Source organism: Arvicola amphibius, chromosome 4 (genome assembly GCF_903992535.2).
Source record: "Arvicola amphibius chromosome 4, mArvAmp1.2, whole genome shotgun sequence".
Lineage (NCBI taxonomy): Eukaryota > Metazoa > Chordata > Mammalia > Rodentia > Cricetidae > Arvicola > Arvicola amphibius.
The window spans coordinates 19764394-19790084 of record NC_052050.1 but is presented as its reverse complement, the minus strand read 5'-3'; the positions used below and the strand labels follow the sequence as shown (position 1 = coordinate 19790084).

General features: G+C 51.2%; 2 protein-coding genes across 2 annotated transcripts in view; one reads left to right on the top strand and one right to left on the bottom strand.

Moving 5' to 3' along the window:
• The window catches only part of Dhx8 (DEAH-box helicase 8), a 32340-nt gene extending 27603 nt beyond the window's left edge, over positions 1 to 4737 (top strand). The window contains exons 19-23 of the mRNA XM_038327304.2: positions 570 to 707; positions 2239 to 2367; positions 2524 to 2720; positions 3328 to 3507; positions 4022 to 4737. Of these exons, the coding sequence (XP_038183232.1) occupies positions 570 to 707; positions 2239 to 2367; positions 2524 to 2720; positions 3328 to 3507; positions 4022 to 4241 (864 nt within the window). The 3' untranslated portion in view covers positions 4242 to 4737. The remainder of the gene's footprint in view (positions 1 to 569; positions 708 to 2238; positions 2368 to 2523; positions 2721 to 3327; positions 3508 to 4021) is intronic.
• Positions 4738 to 7830: 3093 nt separating this feature from the next.
• Positions 7831 to 22792, bottom strand: Etv4 (ETS variant transcription factor 4). Its single transcript, XM_042054982.1, has 13 exons — positions 22657 to 22792; positions 22056 to 22166; positions 21778 to 21874; positions 21505 to 21552; positions 15123 to 15176; positions 13418 to 13544; positions 12084 to 12248; positions 11599 to 11867; positions 9665 to 9739; positions 9434 to 9502; positions 9099 to 9271; positions 8741 to 8842; positions 7831 to 8394 (listed from the first exon to the last, which is right to left on the bottom strand). Exons 2-13 carry the CDS (start codon positions 22113 to 22115, stop codon positions 8170 to 8172), a joined length of 1464 nt encoding a protein of 487 aa, XP_041910916.1. The 5' UTR covers positions 22116 to 22166; positions 22657 to 22792; the 3' UTR covers positions 7831 to 8169.
• Positions 22793 to 25691: the final 2899 nt, after the last annotated feature.

Genomic DNA, 25691 nt, shown 5'->3' with positions numbered 1-25691 from the left:
GTTTATTTGGAAAGAATATTTTTGTTTTTTTAGAGATTTAGAGTTAGGTATAGCATGCATATTTGCATGTGTGTTTGCATGTGAGCAGGTGCTTTAGAAGGCCAGGGCACCGGATTGCCTGGGGTTAGAGTTACAGATGGTTGTGAGCTGCCCGATGTTGGCTTGGGACCTGAACTCCAGAAGAACAGCAAAGTGCCCTTACCTCTGAGCAGTCTCTCCAGCACAGAGGAATGTTTTCTCAAGTTTCCTGAGGGGTCTAGGCATTTGACCCAGCTGGTAGAGTGTTGGTGCACCATTCATGAAGCCTTCGGTTCCTTCCCAGCACTGCATAAACCAGGTGTAGCTGTGCACGCCTGTAATTCCAGCACTCGGGAAGTGGAGGCAGGAAGAGAGTTTGCTGAGAACATACATGGTTGTTAATAGTCTGAACTTTGTGTGGGAAGAGTCTGGAGGTTACTGCTACTCTGCCTGGGCTTCCTAATTGCATTGAAGAAACAGTGGAGCATTTAACAGGGGACCATCTCCCTTTTAACTGGTGAGGCTCATCTTCCTGTTACTTTATTTTCTAGGCCATGGGCATTAATGACCTGCTATCTTTTGACTTCATGGATGCCCCACCAATGGAAACTCTGATCACGGCCATGGAGCAGCTGTATACACTGGGGGCCCTGGATGATGAGGGCCTGCTCACTCGCCTGGGCCGCAGGGTAAGGGGCAGGAGAACTTGTGGTGCTTTGGGGAGGGCACCCTGGCTGGTCCCCCCTCTTTGGTTTAAAAAGCTTTGAGTAGGATTAAATGCTCTATAGAAGGTGGTGGAGGGGGAATGGGTAGTGGGAGCCAGGCTGTCCTTGAACTCTGATCTTCTCACCTTCATCTCCACAACAGACACCACCACAACTGACCCTAAATGCCCTTTCATTTTCTTTCAGGAAATGAGTGGAGTTTATTTCTACTCAAGGTTTATCATTATTATTATTATTATTATTATTATTATTATTATTATTATTATTATTATGTGGCTCCTGGAGGTGGTCATGGATGCCAAGTTTGTGGAGTTGGTTTTCTCTTTCCACTTTTGTGTGGGTTCTAGGGATTGAACTCAGGTCATAGGCTTAAAACTTTGTGGTTTTGCTTTTTTATTTTTTTTTTTAATTTTTATTTTTTTGGTTTTTTTCGAGACAGGGTTTCCCTGTAGTTTCTAGAGCCCGTCCTGGAACTAGCTCTTGTAGACCAGGCTGGCCTCGAACTCAGAGATCCGCCTGCCTCTGCCTCCCGAGTGCTGGGATTAAAGGCGTGCGCCACCACCGCCCGGCTTTGCTTTTTTATTTTATTTTAGTGTAGACAGACTTTTCTTTTGGGCCATCAGCTCAGAAAAAAAAAAAAAAACTGACTTGGAGACTTACTATTAATTATAAAAGTTTGGCCTTAACTTAGGCTAGTTTCTAACCATAACTTAAATTAACCCATTTTTATTAATGTACTTTCTCCCTTGTGGCTTTATTGCCTCATCTCTGTACTGTCCATCCTGACTCCTCGATGTCTAGTTGACATCTTTCTCTTTCTTCTTCCCAGCACCCTCTGTGCCTGGAAATCCTGCCTAGCTATTGGCCATTCAGCTTTTTAGTAAACCAGTCAGAGTCACACATCTTCACAAGTGTGCAAAAAGATTATTCCACAACATTTTAGTTTAGTTGTTTTTTAGGGGGTGGGGGCAGGGTGCAGGGTTTCTCTGTGTAACATTCCTGACTGTCCTAGAATTCAGAGATCCACCTACCTCTGCCTCCCAAGTGCACCACCACTGTCTGGCAGGTTTTGCTTTTTACTTGAATTTTATATTATTACTTTAAAATGTTTCTTCTTAATAGAAAAGATTGCTTGCAGTTAGTCGTACTCGGGATATATCATTGAATCTAATCTTGATTATATTTATGATTACTACTATTGTTATTTTAAGACAGGTTGTTCTGTATGTAGTCCAGGCTAGGCAGGAACTAACTTCCTATGTAGTCTCAAAAACAAATAAAGGGTATCTGCACCATTCCCATTTACATCAACAGTAGTTATGCTCTTAAGATCTGAGAGCTTATTTAGCAAAGTAAATTTGTGGTGGAGACAGACACCCCACATCACCATGGGGCATCTGTAATCTCTTTTCCACTGACTAGGACCTTCCCTGCCTAGTCAGTCCATGTGCATTGTCTACAGGGAAGCAGTTGTAGTTTCTTCTTCTTCCTGTAGATGGCGGAGTTTCCTCTGGAGCCAATGCTCTGCAAAATGCTCATCATGTCTGTGCATCTGGGCTGTAGCGAAGAGATGCTGACTATTGTGTCCATGCTGTCTGTGCAGAATGTCTTCTACCGACCCAAGGTAAGGTGCTCAACCTTACATCCTGACAGGCGTAGTGACATCAGCCTGTGCTGTGTTGTGGGAGATGCTGTCACAGCTGGCACATGCATTTTTGTGCCAGCTGCTCACTTGGTACTTGGTAGGTAAGGAATGACTTTCTGTCCCACTGCTTGGCAGGATAAACAGGCCCTTGCTGATCAGAAGAAGGCCAAATTTCACCAGACAGAAGGGGACCATCTCACCCTGCTGGCCGTATATAATTCCTGGAAGAACAACAAATTCTCCAACCCATGGTGCTATGAGAATTTTATCCAGGCTCGTTCCCTACGCCGGGCCCAGGACATTCGCAAGCAGATGTTAGGCATAATGGACAGGTCAGTCAGGAATGGGGACATTGGTTTTGGGTTGTTGTGTCTACCTGGGTCTTATGACTGCTCACCTCCAAATGTATTTGCACAGTTGCAGGCACTTGTGTGCTTGCTTCTAACAGCATTTTCCTGCAGTCTGCATCTTGTAGGCTGTCTCCTCAGGCAGGCATGTGGCTAAGAATTGCTTCAGAAACTTTCTGAGAGGAAGATAATTTAATTAGTTAAGAATGTTTTGTTTAAAGTCAGGCAGTGGTGGTACACACTTTTTATCCCAGCTCTCGGGAAGCAGAGGCAGGTGGATCTCTGAGTTAGAGGCCAGCCTGGTCTACAGAGATAGTTCCAGGACAGCCAGGGCTACACAGAGAAACCCTGTCTTGAAGGGATAAAGAAGAATGCTTTGCTTACAAGCCTCTGGATTATTAGTCTAGGGTTGAATTCTTGCCTGAGCCAAGCTTCTGGCTTAGTCCCTTCATATTGCCCACCATACTCTCTCTGTATTGTGCTGCGAGGAAGTCCTAGTCCTGGTGACGACCGTGAGGACCCTCAGGTGGAGCATTGAGCAGCTCGCGCACTGAGCAGGCTCACGTCTTCTCTGCTCTTACTGTCCTGACAGGCACAAGCTGGATGTGGTCTCCTGCGGCAAGTCCACAGTCCGAGTGCAGAAGGCCATCTGCAGCGGCTTCTTCCGGAATGCTGCCAAGAAGGACCCTCAGGAGGGCTACCGGACACTGATTGACCAGCAGGTGGTCTACATCCATCCTTCCAGTGCGCTCTTCAATAGACAGCCAGAATGGTAGGTGACGTGTGCTGGGCAGAGGACTCCTAAATCTCTACCTCCCCCACTGCACATTTTGACTTTGCTGTATTTCTAGAGTAGCAGAAGCCCAAAGTAGGGACACTACCAAGTTTTCCTGTTTTCTTTAATGTGTGTATTTATGTGTGTATGGGCATACCTTTGTATGAGTGTGGAGGCAGAGGAGAGCCTCAGGAGTCATCCTGGAGAACATAGTCTTTCTCCTTCTAAGATCAAGACACTGAAACCTAGAGAAGGGACAGACCTGTTCCATTGTCACTTGATGAGTTCGTGCTGAGACCAGGCTAGAACTGTCTTCCTGTGAGCAGTCTTGAGTTGGAGGAGTTTAGGCGCGAAGTAATGGGGTGTGACTTTCATAAATAGACCAGAGTCTCCTGAAGGGTTAGGCAGGAGAAATGATAGAACAAATGTCAGCTCAGCTGTGGTCCCCAGGGGACCAGACTGGCTGTGGGGTGAAGTCTAATCTAAGGCTTTAGTCCTGTCTCTCCCACAGGGTGGTATATCATGAACTGGTGCTGACCACCAAAGAATACATGCGTGAGGTCACCACTATCGACCCCCGGTGGCTTGTGGAGTTTGCTCCAGCTTTCTTCAAGGTCTCCGACCCGACCAAGCTAAGCAAGCAGAAGAAACAGCAGCGCCTGGAGCCTCTGTATAATCGCTACGAGGAGCCAAATGCCTGGAGAATCTCCCGAGCTTTCCGGCGGCGCTGAAAGGCAGCTGACCACTCACCCGCCTCTCCTGCAGCATGTGGCTTCCTCTGGCTGATGATGAGCTGGTCCTGTGATGTGCTATTTTAAACTGAGCATTTCCCAAACCTAACTGTCTTCATAATGTAAGACAGAAACAGATTTAAGCAGGGCTTTGGCCAGAGCCTTTAATCCCAGCACTTGGGAGGCAGAGACAGGCAGATCTCTGTGAGTTTGAGGCCATCCTGGTCTGCAGAGTGGGTTCTAGCACAACCAGGACTACATATTAGAGAAACTCTGTCTTGAAAAATCACACACAAATTGGACAAGTTGTGTGTCCTGGGATGGGCGGGGAGAGTGAGTGTTGGTGATGCGCTACCCACAGCAAGGCCCTCATACCTCAGCTGTGTTTGTTGAAGGAATGAACCGTGACACTCCTGGACCATGTTGACCCCACTCCCTACCCCTCCCCAGCCTCTGTACTTGCATTTTTACCTCCTGGAAATATTTATTTTCTTAAGGAAACAATGGGTTTTTATGACTTTTTCTTGTGGGAGGGGCAGCTGAAATGTCCGTCCCTCAGCCGGAGTTCAGTGTGGTGCACATGGTGGAGTCTCCTAGCCCTAGAGCCCAGGCCTCTCTGAGCCCAAACATGATGCACTGGAGGCTGAGCACCACTGGAGCTAGCTCAGCCTTGGCAGCACATGGCCCTAGATTAACCAAGTCTGTGCCAGAGTGCTTCAGTCTGGTGCCTGGTGGTTAGGGATGCGGCATCCGAACACAAAGCTCTCCTCAATCTTCTGTCTCTTTCCTGTCACACTGTCCTTGAGCAGTGTGTTCTTTTTCCTTTAAAACTTAGCAAGTAATGACCCTATGACAGCATTTGTTGTTTCTGTTTTTTTTTCCTCCTGAAGTCTTCAGTGAACTGAGCAAAGCCCCCTTTCCATCACTGCCTGCAGAAAGCAAGCGTAGCGCTCTCAGCTGGTATATGCTCACAAGAAGCAACACCTTCATTCCTCTGAGTGGTTTTTTCTGGTGCCCCCTGCAGACTAACTAAAGGGGTTCTGTGCTGAAGGGAGACCATCGTGTCCTGCTGAGCCAGGCTGGAACTTGCTGAGGAGCCCCGGGGAGTGGGAGGGGGGATAGTGTGCTTGTCCTGGGCTGTGGCATTCCTCCTGCAGCCCCGCTCATATTAGTAACTTCCAAATGTAAGTAAATTAACTGCCGAGTGGTTGGCCAGACACCAAAAGACCACAGCATTCTTGAGTATGACAGTGTGTAATAACTGGTGACAGAGAAGCCACTCTGATGCTATGTTTGAGAATCCAAGGAACATAGAATTGAGGGGCAGACTGTGTGTCCTCAGATGTCACCCTGTGAGGACCTATGTGAAACAGAAGTAGGAAGCCAACATCCAGCTCCTGGTCTTTTTTTTTTTTTTTTTTTTTGGTTTTTTTTTTTTTTTTTTTTTTTTTGGTTTTTCGAGACAGGGTTTCTCTATGGCTTTGGATCCTGTCCTGGAACTAGCTCTTGTAGACCAGGCTGGTCTCGAACTCACAGAGATCCGCCTGCCTGCTCCTGGTCTTTTTAATAGAAGACTTGACAGTTGATAAGTGTGTCATCCTTGCACGGAGCTGTGCCAACATCTGTATTGTTGCTCTCTGCCTTCTCTGCTTTCCCTTCTCCCCTCTTCACTGGAGATGGAATGCATGTTCTTCATGCTGAGCCCGATCCCCAGAAAGGGTGGTTCATAGGTCAGGACCACAGGGCTGATACGGATGCATCTCTAGATACTCCTTCACTTTGTCCCATTGAGAGCTGGGGTCACTTCTCACTGTGACAGTACCCATCAGAATAGCCTCTTCAACTACAGGCCAAGACTACTTTGAGGGGAAGAAGTCTCCTGTTGAGATCTGGAGGGTGAACTGGCCTGTTAACAGTGGGCAGTGGCTCCATACCCTCTTTCCCCCAATGTGTGTGTTTGAAACTGGATCTTACTTTATAACCCAAACTACCTTTGGATTCATAATGGTCCTCCTGCCTCAGCCCAAGTGCTGGGTTTACAGGTGGACATCACCAGGTCAGTTTTGTCTCTTTAGGAAAAAAAAAATTGCTTAACGTATTTTATGTGTATGGGTATCTTGCCTGCATCAGGCATGTCTGTGTACCACTTGTATGCCGTCCCTGGTCCCTGCAGAAGCCAGAAAGAGCTATCAGATGCCATGGGATTGGAGTTACAAATGGTTGTGAGCAGTCATGTGGGTACTGAGAATGAAACCCAGGTCCTCAGTGCTTTCAACAGCCAAGCCATCTCTCCAGGCTCCTGTCTCTCGTTCATTCTCAAGCCAGTATTTCCTAAGATTGAGAGCCCAGATGATGTGGGTCTTGTGCACAGAACTGGAATCTTCTTGGCCACTCTGCATGCGTGTGAAGGTGAAAGGACAACCATGGGAGTTCATTCTCTCGCTCCACCATGTGGGTGCTGGGATAGATCTCAGGTAGTTAGGCTTGGCAGGAAGCACCCTACCCACTGAGTCACACCACCCCCCCCCGAACTGCTTTTCTGTCTCTTGCTCTGAATTGAGTCAGTCAGTACACTGACTTTCAGTGTTTCTAGGAAAAGGTGGTGCTTTGTATCTGTGGGTAGCAGTTGGCTTCCCATTGGACTAGTTTTCTTTTTTTTAACTGAGCCAAGTTCTGGAAAGCTGGCTATGGATACAGATTCTGTCCCTCCCTGCCTGCCACAGCTCCTCAGTCATGCCCTCTGTTAGGTTTCTGCCACCCAGGACTGGTCTTAGGAGAATGCTTGCCATTGCCACCCCCTAAAGAGCCTCCCCAGAAGCTGCTGTCATTTCCTCGGGTTCCTTTCTCCTTTTCCGCTCCCTAAATGCTTGTCCCTGACCTTGGTAAAAACAGCAACCAGCTCGCAGGAGGAAGGATAAGCAGTTGGGGTAAACATGGTCTCCTGATTGTGGAAGTAACTATGATCATAAAGCCACAGACCAGTGCCTCCCTGAGGACGTTCCTAGGGACAGGCCAGCCGTGCCATCTGGGTTAGAGGACCCTCTCTTATTTCTGGATCCTCATGTGATCCTGGGCTGGGAAGAGCAGTTTCACAAAACCCATTTTCTAGAGGAAAATCAATGGCCAGGGGGGAATTGCTTTTCTCCAGATGTGCCAGGCAGGGCCTGAGCTAGAACCCAGGAACAGGGTGTTAGGACATGTCATCATGTAAGGTCTTGAGACAGACTTGAAACTCTGGCCATTTGCTTCATGGCCATAGCTCTTCCAACCTTAGGTCCTTGCCTTACAGATGCAAAGAGCAGACAGAAAGAGCTAATGGGAGAAGCAGAGACGTTTATTAAGGTCTGGCAACTGAGGTGAAAGTGGAACTAGGCATGGGTAGGCCTAGGGCAGGGAGTCAGTGGGCCCCTTGGAGGAGAACCTCTTTCATCCCTGCCTCCCCTCAACACCACCCCAGCTGCCTCCCACTGCTCCTGCCTCCCAGGGCACAGCACCAAGAACACAGGATCCCAGCTCAGGGCAGAGCCCAGAGCCCAGGTTTGCGTCTCCCATGGCGGGAGAAGTGGGGTATTCAGGGAACCCCCTTGGCCCTGCTGCCATAATAAAGTTAGGAAGCCCCTTGTCTCTGTACCCAGAACAGAACAAACGGGGGTTCTCTGTGGTCAGGGTGGGGAACCGCCTCCGAGTAAGACCTGGGCAGAGGCAAACCACAGCGAACTTCGGAGTTGCTGCCCTTAGACTTGTCCTGCCTCCACTGTCCTTCCTGCAGACTCTGCTTAGCAGCCGAGTCTGGCCGGAGTAAGGTGGGATAGTGGAGATATGACCCCAGAGTCTTCAGTGGGTGTCAGCATGAGGGCTTCTCCAACACCAAATCTGTTGATATGTACACTGGGCAGCCCCACTCCCGGCAAGGGGAAGCCACTGGTGCCTAGAAAGAATATCCACCTTTGTGGCTATAGAGCTGAGCAGGGCCAGCCAGTTCTGGGAGGTAGGCAGGGCTCTCATCCAAGTGGGACAAAGGGACTGTGTCCTCCTCACTGACTGGCCGGTCAAACTCGGCCTTCAGAGCTGGACGCTGATTATCTGGGAAGGCCAGAGAGAACAGAGCCTCGGGCTCACACACAAACTTGTACACATAGCGTTCGCCAGCCACCTGTGGAGAAAGGGCTGTCAGGCCAGACATACACACCCTGCCTCGGTAGGGGATTTGGAGGATCCTGCCTTTCTCATGGGTACCCAAACATCAGGACCCCATGACTTCCCTCACTGGTCCTTGGAGCCCACTCCCTTCCGGTATTGTTCACACATCTCTATTTTGGCATGCTTAGGGACTGCTCAGTATTATTTAGGAATTTTACAGGGGAACCTAGGGATTTACATTTTCTGTTCCTGCAAACCTGCTGAGAAACATGTTCGTTTTCTCTCCCTCTCTACCTCTCTCCCCATGACCCTCCCTCAGCCCCTCCTCATGACCATGCTAAGTAAGACCTCAACCCGACCTTCTGCATGATGCCTTTCTCATAATAGTATCGCAGTGAGCGGCTCAGCTTGTCGTAATTCATGGCTGGCCGGTTCTTCTGGATGCCCCAGAGCCTGGCAACCTGGGGACAAGAGACAAAGTATTTGGGTGGGGATGCCATCTCTGAGGGAAAATGGGGGGGGGTGGGGTGGGAGCGGAAAGAGCATTTGAGATTCTTGGTGCAGAGAAAATCTGGACTTGTTACCATACAACTGACTCAGGCTTGGCAAGAACCAGGTCAAGCAGATGAAGCATGACGGTGACAGCAAGTGCCACCATTTCTCCTCTCAAGGCTCCTAAGATGCTGCAGAGGAGGGGTGGAAACACCCAAGACCCACCTCTTCAGGTTCAATTAGTTTAAACTCCATCCCCCGGCCTGTCCAAGCAATGAAATGAGCATTCGTTGGGTCATCCAGCAGGGCCACCAGAAACTGCCACAGTTGCAAGGCACCCCGGCGCTGGTAGGGGGGCCCCTCCCGGAAAGCTCCAACCCCTTCCTGCTTGATGTCTCCTAGGAAAGTAGACGGAGGTGTGAGGTACATGTCTCCTAATCAACCCCCTTCCCTTCCCCATGGGGCGTCCCCAAACTCTTTCCTGAGTGTCCCGACCGCTCCCGACCCAGTGTGATGGGGTGGAGAAGACCCCAGCCCTGCTATGCAGTCACTTCTCTGACCTTCAAATTTTTCAGGGACAATGCAGACATCGTCTGGGAATGGTCGAAGAGATTTCTCATAGCCATAACCTTGTGGAGGAAGTTGGGGATTGGCTCAGATCTGAGGGTTCACTGATTGGAGACCCCATAGAATCCAAAGAGACTCCCAGCTGGGGTGACTCTCCCCGACAGCAAGGATCCCTCCCCCGATTAGGAGGCCTTAGCCAGGAAAGGAAGAGCTAGCTGCCTTACCCATCACTCCATCACCTGGAGAGGGCCCAGAGAAGCCCTCCGGGTGGAGGTACATTGATGTGCACCCAGGGACATCTGGAGGAGGGAAGAAAGGTCAATGCGGTTAAGTGGCTGAGGAAGCCAAGGAGCAGGGAGGAAGAAGCCCTGCACACATTCAAGAAGTTCACGCCACCGCTAGCCTGCGGTCCAGCGACTGTCCTTTTCCCACCACCAAATCCCAGGGGAAGTTCACCCAGGGGGAGCTGGAAGCCTGAGGCCCTCAGTTTGAGGGCTGGGGCCGAGGGCATGGGGGCAGCAGCTGGGGCTTGGCAGCCTGTTCCACAGGGCCCAAGATTCCAGGGAGCAGCTGTTTCCTGTGAGTTCAGGGGAAGGAGGGGGTGAGAGATGCACCTCCGGGGGTTGGGAAGGGTTCGCCTAAGACTTCCTCGGAATGGGCACACGTCCGGCCAGCAGGTCAGGTTCCAAGGCCAGTACCTACCTCTCTTCCTCTCTCTCTCCCTCCCTCCCTCCCCCCTCTGTATGTGTGTGTGTGTGTGTGTGTGTGTGCGCGTGCGCGCGCCCGCGGGCGTGTGAACAAATGAGAGGATCGCAGGGGGGCAGGGGTGGAGGCGGGAGATGCATACATCTCGGGAAGAGGCAGTGGGCACTGGGCTGTTTTGTTTTTTTCGGGTCTAAGCGCATTCTACTGTGCGCCACCGCAGAGAACTGAAACCTCCCAGGTCCACTTAGGGAAGGCGACTGTGTGAAGCCACGCTTCAAGTTCCAACCCTTTCCCGCCCCCTCCACTCCCACCTATGAATGAGCCGCTGACACCCGACACCTACGGGGGAGGAGGCAGGAGGGAGGGTTCATTCAGGCCTCCATTTTGTGAATGGAATTCCTGACTCCATTCAGGAAAGTGGGGGGAGGAGGGGCAGGAGTTCAAGGGCAAGTAACACGATCCCACTCCGGTCTCCAGCCTTTGAAGGTCAGCAACTCAGACCAGTCCCTCTTCCAGCCGCCACTTCACCAGGCTCGGGGTTACAGCCAGGGGTTGAGGAAGGGAAGCAACTATCGCGTTCTTCCTGGAGCGGCTAGGGGTTTGTGGTTCAGCCCATGACCCAGAAATGCTCTGGGCACCAGGGAAAGAAAAATTCTACAATTCTCAGACACTCAGACAGCTCTGCAGCAACTCTCTCTCTCTCTCTCTCTCTCTCTCTCTCTCTCTCTCTCTCTCTCTCTCTCTTTCTCTCTCTGTCCCTCCCTCCCTCCTTCCTCTCTCTGTCACTTCCCTTCTCTCCCCTCCCTTCCCTTCCTTCCCCATCTATTTATTTTGAGACAAGGTCTCACTCTGTTGCCCAGGCTACTCTGAAACTTGTAGCCATCCACCTGCCCTCGCCTCCTCAATGCTGGCATTAATAGGAATGAACAACCACAGCTCTTTTTTTTTTTAAAAAAGACACTAGTCCAGGCTAGCCTTGATGTTGGTGATCTTCCTGCCTTCACTTCCCAAGGGCTTGGTTGCATGAATGCACATGTACACCTCCCTTCATAGTTTTAGACCGCTGTGGAGACAAGAGCTAATGATAAATCTGTTTTGTATCCCCCAACTGCATACCCGTGTTTCAGGCACAGCACTCTGGTCTTAGTGGGTTAGCTAAACCCCCCAAACCGCAAACAGAAGTAAATGCCCAACTTTTCTTATTGTCAAAAGCTATACGGGCAAAGGTCTATATATCCTATCATTTTATCTGACTGTTGGCTGGCTAGAAAGGGATCATTCTTTAGAATATGTAAAAAAAAAAGTGCATGGGTTGGATTATGAACTGCTGATGTATGGACCATGAGAAGGCACAAACCTTCTAGAGACCTTTGCTTTAACTGCTCACAGGAGTACCTGCCCACCCCACCTGACGGTCCCAGAGAAGCTTCCAGTCCCCCCAAGAGTCTCTTACCTGAGTCATAGGCGAAGTCTGTGCGCTCCTGTTTGATCACCACCCCCGCCCCTGGGTACCTGTGCCCAGTGACCCCACCCTGGCTCGCAGCCGGCTGGCCAGCCTGTTCATACAGGGGGTCGTGGTATTCCTGCTTGAAGCTCTGCTGGGGGTAGGGCGGGCAGGGCTCCGACAGCTGGTGCTGGTAGGGGGCTGGGAGAGGTTCCCGGCCCCCTCCCTGAGGAGATGTGAAGGAGTGGCACATGTCCAGGGGCTGCTGGAAGACGGAGCTGGACGTGACGGACAGAGAAGGAAGAAAAGAGAATCTTCCATTAGGTCCCCTTGAGCCTGTCACTTGCTGACAGGGCTCTAGAGGGATAATGAGGCAGCAGTTCCCTGGTTCTCCTCTTTTCCCAGTCAGTCAGGTCTCCACAGGGAACTAGGGAATTGAGCCCAGACTGCCTGGCGAGCCCTGGGTCCCTCGGTACTGTGGATTTCCTCCTTACCTGTGCTCACCAAGGTACCCGTGGCCAGGGTGGGACTGCGAAGTGCTGGAGGATCTCAGGAGGCTCTGCGGCTGTTCTGCCCTGGGAAAGGGCTGCAGGGGCGACTGTCCAGGGGCACCAGGGGCAGGGGATTTGATGGCGATTTGTCTGGGGGAGTCATAGGCACTGGAGTTGAGGAGGAGATGGGGATGAAGGGACAGAGAAGCTAGGCAACCATCTTTTACCCTTCACCCCCCAGGAAGTGATTGCTACAGATGTGGCAGTAGAGGGGCTGGGTGGAATTTTATTTATATATTTATTTAGTTTTAATTTTGTTTTGCTTTTCAAGACAGGGTTTCTCTAATCTTGGCTGTCCTGGAGCTCACTCTGTAGACAAGGCTGGCCTGAAACTCAGAGGTCTACCTGTCTCTACCTCCTTGAGTGCTGGGATTAAAAGCATGCACCACCACTGCCCAGCAATTTATTTATTTATTTATTTACTTATTTATTTATTTATTTATTTATTTGAGGCAGGGTTTCTCTGTGTGTCTCTGACTATCCTAGAATTCGCTCTGTAGACCAGGCCAAGCTCTGCCTTCCTAGTGCTAGGAAAGGTTTTGGTTTTGGTTTGGTTTGTTTAAGATAGGGTCTCACATAGCCCACCCAGGGTGGCATCAAACTCTCCATGTGTAGCCAACAATGACCTCCAACTTGACTCTCCTGTTTCTCCCCGACAACTGCTGAGACTGCATGCACATCGCCACCCGCCAGGTTTATGTGGTGCTGACATTCAAATCAGAACTTTGGGCACACTAGGCGGGCACTCTACCAACTTAGCGACCCTCCCCATCCCCATGCAAATTCTTTTCTTCTCTCCCCACAAAGGGTCTTGCTTTGTAGCTCAACTTGACCTGGCCTTCTCTATGGAGCTAAGGCTGAGCTCAAACTCACAATCCCCCTGTCTCAAGTACATGCCATCATTCGTTTTTGGTTTTTTGTTTTTTTTTTTTTGTCTGTTTTTTGTTTTTTTTTTTTAAATCCTCAAACTGAGCCTCCTGGCTTGACAACAATCTCTAAAGCCGAGAACTACTGGTTTGGGTAGGACATGGCCTCCAGGTAGAGATTCACTGTGCTCAGGCCTCAGCATGCTTGGGGCCATCTGTCCACTGTGCGGTTCCTCCTGCTAATACTCAGAGGAATCCTTGCTAGGGCTACCTACAGAGTAGGAAACCCCTCTGTTGTCCAACCATCTCTCTCTACTGCTGCCTCAACTCAGGGCTGCCATCTGCTCCCCACCACCCCAATCCTGATACCTTGCCCCAGACTTCACCACACCCTCCTGGGCCAGGGCTCACCTGGAGTAAAGGCACTGCTCTCCATGGTGGTAGGGGAGTGATGGCTTCCTGCTGCAGGACAGGGCGGGTTCTGTGCGGGGACTCTGGGGCTCCTTCTTGATCCTGGTGGTGGGGCTGTGGAAGGCTACTGTGGGGCAGGACAGTAGGATAGGGCAAAGTCAGAGTGTCACATAGAGGCCGACAGGGCTTCTGACACCCTGGCTTTCTGAGGACTGGCTAGGTCCGGTGTCCTCCCTTCCTGCTCTCATTCCCTGAACACTGAAGTTGGACGCTTTCGGAACATCCTGGCTGATGTCTGGTTGGTATTAACCAGGAGAACCATCTAAGAGTTCAACACTCACACCCCCAGCCAAGGAAACACCTTCATAAAAGTGAGCATATTAAGCCGGGCGGTGGTGGTGCAGGTCTTTTAATCCCAGCACTTGGGAGGCAGATCTCTGTGAGTTTGAGGCCAGCCTGCCTGGTCTACTGAGTGAGTTTCAGGACAGGCTCCAAAGCGACCCAGAGAAACCCTGTCTTGAAAAACAAAACAAAACAAAAACAAACAAACAACAACAAAACAAAGAGTGAGCATAGCAGACCCAGGGCCTTAGGCTTTCCTGAGTGCCCTGGAAAATTCCAAGTGAGGGATGTGTTTTCTTGTTTGGGGCTAGAAAGATTCTTTGGTTTTCTGAGGGAGTTTGGCTGTTAGCCCACTTGCCTGTCAGCTGAGTAATATACACATGCTCCCAATTATCTGTGAGGAGCAGGAGCATTGGCCTGTTCTGGACCCCTGCTGGGTCCTCAAAGTCCAGCCACCACTGTGGCTGAGCCCTGGTGGGAGTGATGTCCTGGCTTCCTGCAGTCACATCAGATGCCCCGGAAGCCGCAGTTCTGATGGCTGCTGTTTACCGTTCTTGTGCCTGCTTTATTTCATGGGTGATGACATCCGAGAGCAGTACCTGATATCCCAACATCCTTTCTCATACTTTTCTCCTTTTTGTTTTTTTTTTTTTTCTCTCAAGACAGGGTTTCTCTATGTACCGCTGACTGTCCTGCAATTCGCTCTGTAGACTAAGCTGGCCTCGGACTCACAGAGATCCACCTGCCTCTGCCTCCCAGGTGCTGGGATTAAAAGCACCACACCAGGGTTTCTTTTTCATTTGAGGTAAGGCCTCACTACGTATCCAGGCTGGTCCTGAACTCACTATCCTCCAGATTCCAGGTGTGGGCCACGGTACCTGGCCAAGCACCATTTCTTAGCAGTGACACAGTGACACTAGGGTCAGATTTGGGGGGATGTCAAGAACACTGTAGATTATTTTTGCAGTGCCACTGACCACCCCCTTTTTAACCCAACCCCAAACTCTCCAGAGGCACTGACAAATCTTTCCTGGGGCAACATCACCAGGGCTAAGGAGAACAACAGAACAGCAGAGCTGGGTTCTGCTGAGCTGTCTGAAGTCCTTTGCTTTGGCTGGAAAGAGAAAGCATCTGCTCCAAGTCACATGGCTACAACTCCCGGGGGAACCAAGGACTTCACCGCCCAGTCACTGCATTGGACTTGGAGTCCATATGCCAGGATGGGGAGCCCTGGCCTTCACCCTGTCTCTAGGTGAGTGCAAATTGCTCTCCTCTGGGTGACTCTCGGTCGGTCCCCATGGCTCACTTCCTGTCCTTCCCTGGTCCCCACCCCCCACCCCTGTACCCAGCGCTCACTACTCACAGGTTTCTGAGTGGAAATCAGGAACAAACTGCTCATCGTCGTCTGGCACCTGAGCTGCAGAGAGAAGCCAGAGGTGACTCTGGGCTGTGACCCTACAAAGTGGAGCCAAGGAAGACACCCTTGCTGCCACCCTGAAGATGCACTCCAGCCCTGAAGCAGTCACCAGCTTTCCTTAAACTAGGGTGACTCCGCCCCAAAACCTGTACACCCCCCCCAGCTCCAGTTGCATGAACACTGGGGGAGAGTTACGGCGGGGGGGGGGGGGGGGGGGGGGAGGGAGGAAACCAAAGGGACTAGGGGGATGCCTAGATGTTTTGTCCCTGGTTCCTCCATTTTTCTGAAGTGCAAATGGACCTGCCCTTCAAAGTTTACAAGGCTTTGTCAGGGCTCCCAGCAGACTGCCCTCAGGGGTGGGCAGGAGTCACAAACTGTGGGATCCTGTGGACCTGGAATCAGAGGAGGAAATTCTGAATTTGGAAGGGGCCCTGGAGTCTGCGCTTCAAACAATTTCCCAGGTGCTTTGGAGACACACAAGAGTTCTACAGCCTAGGAAAGGGAATGGAGGAGAGATAGCAGCTGCAAAGATGGGAAAAGCGAGTAAAAATAGGACAGGAGGAAGTCGGAGACACCGTCTCTTCATTGATATGTCGCCAAGGGAGAGGAGGTCTGGGGAGCATTCTCCAGCGGCGAGCCATCTCTGTCCCAAAGGGTACCTCGATGAACTCCATGGCTTTTGTGTATTTTTGCCTCTCTATCAAAGGGAGGAAAGAATTACAGCAGAAAGAAGAACAGACACAAAGAAGTACTTCCTGATTGTCTAGGATAATGGTGGGTCTGAAGCAGGACAATGGAACTCGTGACCAAGGAGACTGGACTGTCACTCCCTGGAGACTGCTCTCAGACTGGACAAATGTCGAAATTGCAGATAAAAGACTGAGACTTCAGAGTGGCTGGTGAGGCGTGTAAGTCAAGGGGTAGGGAATACTCTACATTCAATCCCGTGTGAGCACACAGGTGCAGGTTTTGGCCGCAGGACCCTGTGTGTCCCCCACTCACCAACTTCAGACCCTGCAGCCCGCACAGCCGGCAGGGTGATCTTTGTACAATAGAAACCAAATCCCTTTGCTCTCTTGCTTAAAATGTGAAATTTGAACTCTTGCCCTTGGCCTCCTCTATGTCTCTGGCCTGCCTCTCCTTGCTGTTGGTACACCCTAGCACCTGGGTCTCCTTTGGCCCTCAGTCCTGCTGAGCTGGGTCCTTTCCCCACAGATCCTCTGCTCTGTTCTGGACCTCACTATGCATCCCAGGCTGACCTAAAGCACAGCATCTTCTTGACCCTGCCTAGAATGCTGAGGTTATAGATGAGCCCCAGTCAGGCTTATTTGAGACCTTCTCTGACCATCCAAAGCAAAACTGTCCCTTCTGGCTTTCTGTCTCAGCTGGCATCTGCCCCCCAACCATCTTATTAATGCATATTTACATATTAATGTTCATCTCTTCACCAGGAACTTAAGGGCTTTGCCTTCTTCAGATGTCTATGATGTAGCACCCAGAACAGGGTCCTATTCAGATTAGATACTGAATAATGGTTATTTATGAATAAGCAGCCGATGAGACTTGTCCTCAGGCTGGGAGGAGCTAGCAGCACAGACTCGGAAAGTAGGCAGCTCTTAAGCCAGGCATATCTCCCCTTACCCTGCAGCTACTCCTGCCCACATACCAGCTACCACCAGCTTTGGCACACCACCGGAACAGCTCATCTTACAAGGATGCTCAAGCTGTGATCAAATGCTTGCTTCAAATGTCAGACGTTCCAAGTGGCTAGATAGGTTGATTTTATTTATTTACTTATTGCAATGGTGGGGTTTGAATCAAGGCCCTTTTGAACCTCTGCCCCCACCCCCTTTTTGAGACAAGGTCTTACTAGGTACCTCAGGCTGGCCTTAAATTTAAATTTACCATCCTCCTGCCTCAGCTTCTAGGGGTTGTGACTACAGGCCTATGCAGCACCATGTCTGGTTTAGATGATTATTTTGTTAGAGACTGGAGTGAAGGAATTTAAGAACCAGAAGTCTCCAGTAATTAAGAACTTACTTAGATCAGCGTACTATAATTCTAAAGTGGCCAAATACATCAATGGGATGCTAAATCCCCCAGCAAATCCCCAGCTTTTTGAAAGCCCAACTACAATTCCACAGAAACTGTCCTCCAGTCAGCCTGACTGAAGAATTACCGGGGTTTGTTATCCCCACTGGCTCCTGGTTCCCAGTCCTCAAACCCAGGAGGTCATTCTGTAAGACAGAGGTGGGACAGGCATCCACATTTGTAATAAATGTCCCTGGTGACTGGCTCATTTGGAAAGCACTAGTCAAAGGAAAGGACACCTTCATCCCTGCTCTGTTTTCTGGCCCATTCAAGGATGACAGACACCCTGAAGCAAGCAGGCTGAGCGATATGTTCTCTGTGTGTGTGTGTGTGTGTGTGTGTGTCCGCCACTTAGGCAAGGAGGGTCCCGAGGGCAAGGAAAGGGTGCAGAACTTGGCAGGGGGTAGTTTACGTACCCTGGAGTCCCTCTTGGGGCCTCATTAACTACTGGTTTCCAGCGAGGTAATGGGCTGGGGGCATCTCCTGCTGACGCCACTGGGCTAGAGAGCCCTGTGGGTCATTTATCTGACCTTTCCTCCTGCCTCAAGCTAGACAGTCTATCCAGAACCCTAGAAGAGACCTCTCTTCAGCACATAGACTACACCCTCAAAGAGGTGATGCTATCCTCTTCCCAGAATGGGGATTGAGCCCTACTTCCTGCTCAGCTCTCCCAATATTGGCTGTCTCCCAAAGGGGTACAACAGGGCCCTCAGTCACCCAGAGATTATCAACTAGGATAGAAATAGGAATGGAAACAGAGCCTTGCGTTCCTGGAGAGCAGAAGAAATTTTAATTACCATGTTTGGTCCTGAACATGCACCATTCTATTTGTTGACTCGGCTGTGTATTGGCTGCTGAGCTAGTGTGCCAGAGTCTGCCCCTAGCTCCCATGGCACTAGGAAGGGGACCACTAGGTGGGGAGAGAGAATATATTCAGGGACTGTCCCTCCAACAGGGAGCCAGGGGGACCCAAGGATGGGCTCCAGAAGAAATGGGAACCTCCACCAGCTATGCAGGGAAGCCTATCACAAGCTAGCTAGCTCCTGTGTATCCCACAAAGGGATGCCATCCTCTGGTGTGGGGGCAGTCCCTCATAAGAGTGAATGGTAGCTTCTCCAGAGCTTCTGCTGTATTGTGTCACTCTTGGCCGTGTGTGTGTGTGTGTGTGTGTGTGCGTGTGTGTGTGTGTCACCCGTGCCCTGCCCCCACCCTGGGAGCCTCTATCTTGGAAGGAACCAGTTCTCTATCTGTGGAGGGGACACGCCACTCTAGGAGCCTGGAAGGGGAAGAAATAGAAAGGATGGAGGAGGCACTGAACTAGGAAAACTAGGGAGAGAGCTGAGGACTAACCTCCCCCCCACATCCCCCCAGCAGACTTCCCACCCCAGACACCAGGGTGCATGCATATACTTTCACCCAAATTCCTTGCACTTCACTCTGAGAAAATACATGGGTGAAAGCACCCTCCATGCATTGCTTCCACATATGGGGTCTCTTTTAGGTCTCTATAGATAAGTAGGCCAAAGGGCCAGGGGAGGATCACCCTTGGAGGAGTGTCTGGTTGCAGTAATTCTTATAGAAGAATGAGCCCAGATCCATCCCTTAAAATTCTGATAAAAGCTATGAGCCATTCTCATGCTAGAAAAATCCAGATTATCACCATATATGATGCAACCCCAACAATTTTACCTGCATAATAGCAATGTCAAGGACCCCAAATTTATCCACAAGTCTTCTGGGAATTCACAGACTGCCCCCCCAACTTCATACATACAAAGGGCATACATAGCTTAGTCAGTGTTTCTAATTACCAAAGAGACTACAGAGTCATTGTCCCTAATGGTTCTTGAAGGCTCCTGACAGTCCCACAAAGGGACCCTCCATCAGATCCACAAATCTTTTACATAACCAACCACATCTTGGCGCAGTCTGTCTAAGCCTGGGTTTCTCTGTGGCAGCCTGATCCTTTCCCGACATCGCAACAAATCACAGACACCCAGAAACCAGATGACCCTCCTCGGCTCCCTCAATATTTCTACCCAAAAAAATCCTGACCCCAAAGGTGTGTATGCTGCCTCAGGAGAGTCTCATCACACTCACCCCAAAAGTCCAGCCAGCAGCCGAGATTCCGGAAGCCATATTCAGTTTTCTCTCTATCCCTGCTTGGGTCCAGCCTGGTCATCACCACCCCCAAATCTTCACCGCCCCACCCACACTATAAGAATTCTCCAAATTGAGGCTTTAGGAAGAAACCAAGCTGAGAGAGGGGAGGTTGGGTTCTGGGCCCCATTCCTTCTGATGTCCCCCACCATTGGCAAGTTTCCAAAGACATCCCTCCCTATCACCCCTGTGGACTGTGGGTGGCACTGACCTGATGGGAAGAGGCAGGAGAGGAGATGGGGGTGATGTTGGGATGGTGCAGGGGGACAGGACCCCTGCAGCTGCATCTGTCTCCGCAGAGAGAGTGAGGAGCAAGTGGCCTCAGCATCCCCCCCTCAGGCCTGGCCATCCATCGCCAGCTGGGAACCTGAGCTGCTCCCTCAGGAGGAAGGAGAGGGAACCAAGGAGATCCCAGCCCCCCCTCCCCCCGCATTCCCCACCCCCACCTCCACACCCACTGGATTTAAATGTACAGGGACTCCCAAGGCTGCAGTATGTAACACACACATGCACGCGTGCGCACATGCAAGTGCACACCCACTTGCTGTCACACTAGCACACATAGACAGACATATAGACTGTCACTAGACCATCCATCCCTTGTCATCCAAATAGACCAAGTACTGCCAAAATGCCACCCTGAGCTAACTCACAGTCTGAGCGCTGACCACTGTGGGAACCTTCAGCTGATGGGCAGAGAAGGGAACCCAGAGAGCCAGACCAAAATCAGAAATCAGGGGTAAGAAAGGAGGTCTTTAAGAGCTCATGGAAACCCTGAGTTCTTCGCCTCCAGAACATGGGGTGGGGATCAGCCCACCCAACAAAGCTCTTCATGTGACTAGGAACTGGGTATTCAGGTGAGGAAGATACACTTGACACCTCAGAACCACCCACCTTCCCATTCCACAGTTTTGGAGGATGAATTTCATGCTAAATAGTCAATCTGCAATAATAATGAAGAATAATAATAATATAATAATAAACAATATAAATGTTTGAGGTGGTGGCCAAGACAGACCTCTCATCTCACAGGTATACTTAGTGGGTTTTTTTCTTCTCACCTAAGCGTTCCTATAGAGAATCCTGGGAGAGGTGGATCTGAGTTTGTAAATTCCGAAAGAAAGGTGCCCAGAGTGGAGAACCGAAAGCCCACAGGAAGAGAAAAGACCTCAAGAAATAGCTCACTTCTGGCTTCTTGGGTTTTAGAGTACTGATGTAAAGGGGGTGTTAGCTAAGATGGGTGGGCATATTAATTAACCCTTCCTGAATCTCGGGACTGTAAGTCACCATGCCTCTTTCTCCTGGTAGCACTGCCAGCGTCACCCTCAGGCTAAATAACCTCACCAAAACACACCAACTAGGACCCAGCTAGGACATACTGCCCCACCCTGCCCAGGCTGGGCCACTGACACTGACCGAGTCTGGCCAGGGCACAACCAACCCACCAACATACAGGAAGGGGAGCATTTGCCTGGGGGTGGAGGTATTCAGGAGGGATAGAGGGAGGGCCAGTTGCCACTGGAATTATAATCAAGGCTATTTGGGGAGGCAGCCCTGAGTCTTCTTTGCCAAAGTGCCAAGGAAAGAATTATTGAAACTTTTGTTGTTATTTTGGCTTGGGCAGTAAATTGGTCCTTGGAGTTAGGAAGAAGGGAAAAGAAGGCAGTAAAAACCAATGTTCCAGCAACTTCAGAAGATAGGTAACAAATTACCCCTTAATTCGCCTGTTCCTCGCCGCTCTCTTTCAACATCTCAACACCCCAACACTACACCTAGGCCTGGAGCCTCCTGCCAAACAAACTTTGCAAATGAAATTTTCAACCAGGATAAAACGGGCCTGGGGCCAAGTTCCATTCAAATAAGCAAATACCCCACACAATAGTCTGATTCATCCCCAGGCCTAGTTATACAAGCCTGGCTCAGGGTGAGAAAATAAATATCGATATAAGTGTCCATACTGGGCACTGGGGAGAGTGAAGTGGTTAGGGACTGGGGGAGGGGAGCGGAAAGACTCCTTGAGACAGAGAAGACCCCCACGCCCCACTTCTGATTTTAGGAAGACAACAAAACTACTCACCTTCAGCGAGCCACGTCTCTTGGAAGTGACTGAGATCCTGGAAGAGATCTGACGGGTGAATATTGGAATTGGTGATGAGGTGGAGAGGATATGGGAAGAGATCTGGCAAGCCCGGGTTACAGCCGCCCCACTGGGGATAAGGGACGGAGAAGAATGATCAAAGTCCTCTAGGTGGTTTGACTTTTAGAGTAGCGTGGGCTGGGGAGGTCCAGGAGAGGGCTTTGGGATGTGTGTGGGTTGAGGAGAGGGGTCGCAGTTAGTCTGGTTCTTTACCTTCGGAGTCGGAAGGCGGTAGGGAGCCCGGGTCCATGAGTTTCCCTTGCGGGACCATCAGCGCTTCGCCCAAGCTCCCATTTCCGGGAGATTTCTGCTGGAAGGAGGGGGAGAATGCCCCCGAATCACCCTAAGGAGTCGAACTTGGGGGTGGGGTCCCGGGGCGGCTCGGGGCTAGTCCGCCCTGGACCCCACTGAGACCCCCCGGGAGGGGACTGTGGGGCAGTAGGGGCGGGGTGCGGGGCGGGGGCGGGCGTGGAGGCCGGCGCGGCGCTCACGCTGCAGAAGGTGTAGGGCACTCGCTGGTCCAAGTATCCGCCTTTCATCCTCCGCTCCATCCGGCCGCTCCCTCCGGCCACACGGCCGGGCCCCCGCGCGGAGGCAGAGACCTGGGAGGGGGGAGGCAGTTCGTACACGGTCCCCGGAGCGCTGCGGGGGGAGGGGGCGATCGCGAGGCTTCGGGTCGGACAGTGAAACTTCTCCGACTCGCTGGGATCTGCGCGGCCGAGCGCCGCCACCGCCACTCCCCTCCCGCCAAAGGAGGTCCCACCTGCTCCCGCGAGCTGGGGTCGGCGTGTCTGCTTTCTGCAGCCCTGCTCAGCCCGGGCTGGGTTACATAAGACGTGTGTGTGCGCGCGTGTGAGTGTGCGTGTGTGTGTATGTGTGTGTGTGTGTGTGTGTGTGTGCGCGCGCGCGCGCGCAAGGCGCACACCATTCGCACGCCCATAACTCAGGCACCCCCTCCAGCCCCGAATCCCGACGCCTCCCACTCCCGCCCCGGAATGTGCGGAAGCGGGCGCCGAACAGAGAGTGTGGTGTGTGGGAGATGAAGCGGGGAATCACAGACACTCTCCCTTCCTTCCCCTTCCGCAGCTTCACCTGAGGCTCGCGCGTCTGTGCAGGGGCCGCGGGGGATGCTCAGCATGCCCGGGGGATGACACAACTAAGGTGGAGGGGCTAGGCCGGAGCGAGGCGGCCTGAGCCCGGGTCCCCAGAGCCCCGGCTTGTTTTCCGGGCGCAGCAGACAGTTGTGAGCCCAGGGGAGCAGCTGATTGGTGCATTTCCTTTGCCTCGGCCTCAGTTCTCGCTTCCCCCCACCCCCTCCAACCCCCCGTTTCCCTTTGTTTCATTGACTTTTGTGAATGAAACCCCAGGGCCGGGCACGCCCGCCAATCCGCAGACTCGCTTTGCCTGGCTCGAGGGCGGAGTTTCCCATCCACGGAGGCCAATCAGAATGTAGGGGCTGTCTCTCGGCTTCATTCACTTCGTGGACTTCCATTCATAAAAAAATAAACTCCTTTCGGCCTCAGTTCATTCATAAAGAACTGAGAAAAAAAAAAAAAAAAGGGAAGCTGAGGACCGGGCAGCTTCTCTACCGGTTCCGGCGTGGGTTTTGGGTCTGAGGAGCCCTGAGCTCCTCCTGCTGGCGTTAGCACACGCCTCTGTGCATTTGTGCCTACGTGGGAGTGTGAACACGTCTGTGTGCCCTGGGGGGAGGGGGAGGCAAACGAACTTGTGTGCCCAGAGGAACCGTAATAACCAGCATTTATGAAGCGCTCTGCCTCCACGTGCTCATTTCCTTCTCATAACCTGGTGCTGCGGAGCTATTGTTTCCGTTTTATTTTACAAGTGAAAATGGAAGAAAGCTAAGAAAGGGATGTTGTCCCTCACCTGAGGTAACTCAGCTAGCCGATTGCTGGGCATTAGCGTCTCAAATCCATCGCGGTCTTTTCTGCAGCCCTGTGAGACCATGCGCTTCAGTGAATTAAGCTCTGTGAAAACAGTGGATGCCCACTTGGTGCTCAGTGAATGTAAAATGGCGTGAATGCAGTTTTCTCCTCCAGGGCCTGTGATCTGTAGAGCTGCTTTATCTGTGACCTGCTTGACCATTCATTCATTCACTGCCGAGAAAACGAGAGACTCAAGGACAGGTGACGTCCCTCTCTCTGCCATCTTACTTTTTATCTGAAGGCAAGCATGAATTGACCAAAGGCAAGGATGGGTTTCAGTTTTGCTCAATAAGTTGATCACGGTGTTTGTAATTTCACCCCATCAGTCAGTAAGTATCTGCTGTGTCAGAACCAGTGCTTGGTGGCAAGCAAGCAGCTGAGAGAAAGACCACCTCCCCTAGGATCTGGCTTGCTCTGTCTGCCACCACAAGAACCCACAGGCCCATGGGCAGCTTTCAAAATCCATCTCATCCAGCACCCTACTTTACAGGTGAGGCAGTGAGGGTTCTGGGTAGGGCATGATACACATAATCTTTTCCAGCCTGTCAGAAGGAGTCCGAGCTGGGACAAGAACACTAGCTACCTGACACCTGAATAGGGCTCATTCTGCACCCCTCTTATCTGCCAAACTGTTCATTAAAGCTCAAACCTGCTGCCTTCTCCTCCAGGGAGCCTTTCTTTCATGAGAGCTCGGGTCAGTCCGTATCCTTGATGAGGTACCATTCCTTCTGTTTCTGGTTCCAGAAATCCCCATGTATGCACAGGGAGCAGAGGAGGATCTCTCTGTAAGACCTCCTTGAGGCTCACTCATTCTCAGGAGCACAAAATGCCTGTCAGGTAAATAGCTACAATAAAAAGCAAAGTAATGGGGTTTTGTAGGCACCCTGCCCAAGGAAGGAGAGACAAGCCCAAGCAAATCCCAGCTTGGGGCGGGGTGTTGAGTTCCTAGGCCAGGAGAAGAGGGGGAGGAAAGCAGGCAGTTCTAGGAAGAGAACTCTGATGTGGTCTCCACGAAGGTTCAGTTGGGTCCCTGAGTGAGCACTGGGTGCTCCAGTCAGGGCCTGTCCAGGGCTGCCTGTCTGGTTCTGAGTCTCTTCATTTCTCTGGATGGCTCTGGCTACTCAATATTCCCCCTTCCTATCCTCACCCTCCCCAGGCCTGGCAAAGACCAAAGGAGCCTACCTCCCTGTCTCTGGCTCAGCCTGCAGACCCAGTGAAAGAACAAACTGCAGCTGTAGCTGCCACACTTGCCTCGGCCTCTGAGCACTCCAGTTAAGCGCAGTGACATGTCCAAAGGAAATGCTGGAGCCTCCTCTCCAGTGGGGCCCAAGGTAGCTGCGGAAGAAGAGAGAGACCGGGGATGTGATGTGGGGCTCTCGTGGGTTAAGTGACATTGACGGAGCCAGCCTTGTGTGCAGGCTCTGCACCAGTTCCTGCCACCTGCTGTCCTCACCTCATTGTACAAGAGGTGACAATGGAGGCCTTCCAAGTGGGCACACTAACCCCAAGGTCCTCCACGCACAGACGGAGGATACCCCAAAGATTGACTTTAAGGAAGCACATGAGGCCGCTTGGAGGACATTGCCAAGTCTGATCTATACCGCCCACACTCAGATGCAGGATGCCCGCAGCTCCTCTGTGATACAACATGCTTACTGATTCCTCCAATATACCTCCATGAGAGGCTGAGCAGGTAAATACTCTTCCTCCAGCAGATTGGAGACTGGACTCTAACCTATTTCCTAGGAGTTTACACAGACTTTAGAGGTGTACATTTTATACAAAGGCAGCCCATAGTTTGCTGTGGGAGTTGCAGAGACCGGAGACCCAGAGCATAGGCATAGGAAGGAAAAAAGCTGTTTACGGTGCCTGAGTGCAAGCACATGCTGGCTCTGGAGCCCTCAGAGAGGTGGACCTTCCCCATGTAGCTTTTACAACGCTTTTCTTAAGTATTTATTATTTATTTATTTATTTATTTATGTTTTTTCGAGACAGGGTTTCTTTGTGTAACAACCCTAGCTGTTCTGGAACTTGCTCTGTGGACCAGGCTGGCCTCCAACTCACAGAGATCCACCTGCCTCTGCCTCCTGAGTGCTGGGATTAAAGGCATACACACAACTACTACCCGGTTTATTTACTTAATTTTAATTTTACTTTTATTTGTGTGTGTGTGTGTGTGTGTGT

Excerpts from the sequence above, each read along its gene's own strand:
- Etv4 (XM_042054982.1), bottom strand. The coding sequence starts at position 22,115 with ATGGAGCGGAGGATGAAAGGCGGATACTTGGACCAGCGAGTGCCCTAC. Across the intron at positions 21,553-21,777 it reads ACCGCCTTCCGACTCCGAAG|ATCTCTTCCAGGATCTCAGT; the intron begins GTAAAGAACCAG and ends TTCACCCGTCAG. Across the intron at positions 8,843-9,098 it reads AACTAATTGAACCTGAAGAG|GTTGCCAGGCTCTGGGGCAT; the intron begins GTGGGTCTTGGG and ends TCTTGTCCCCAG.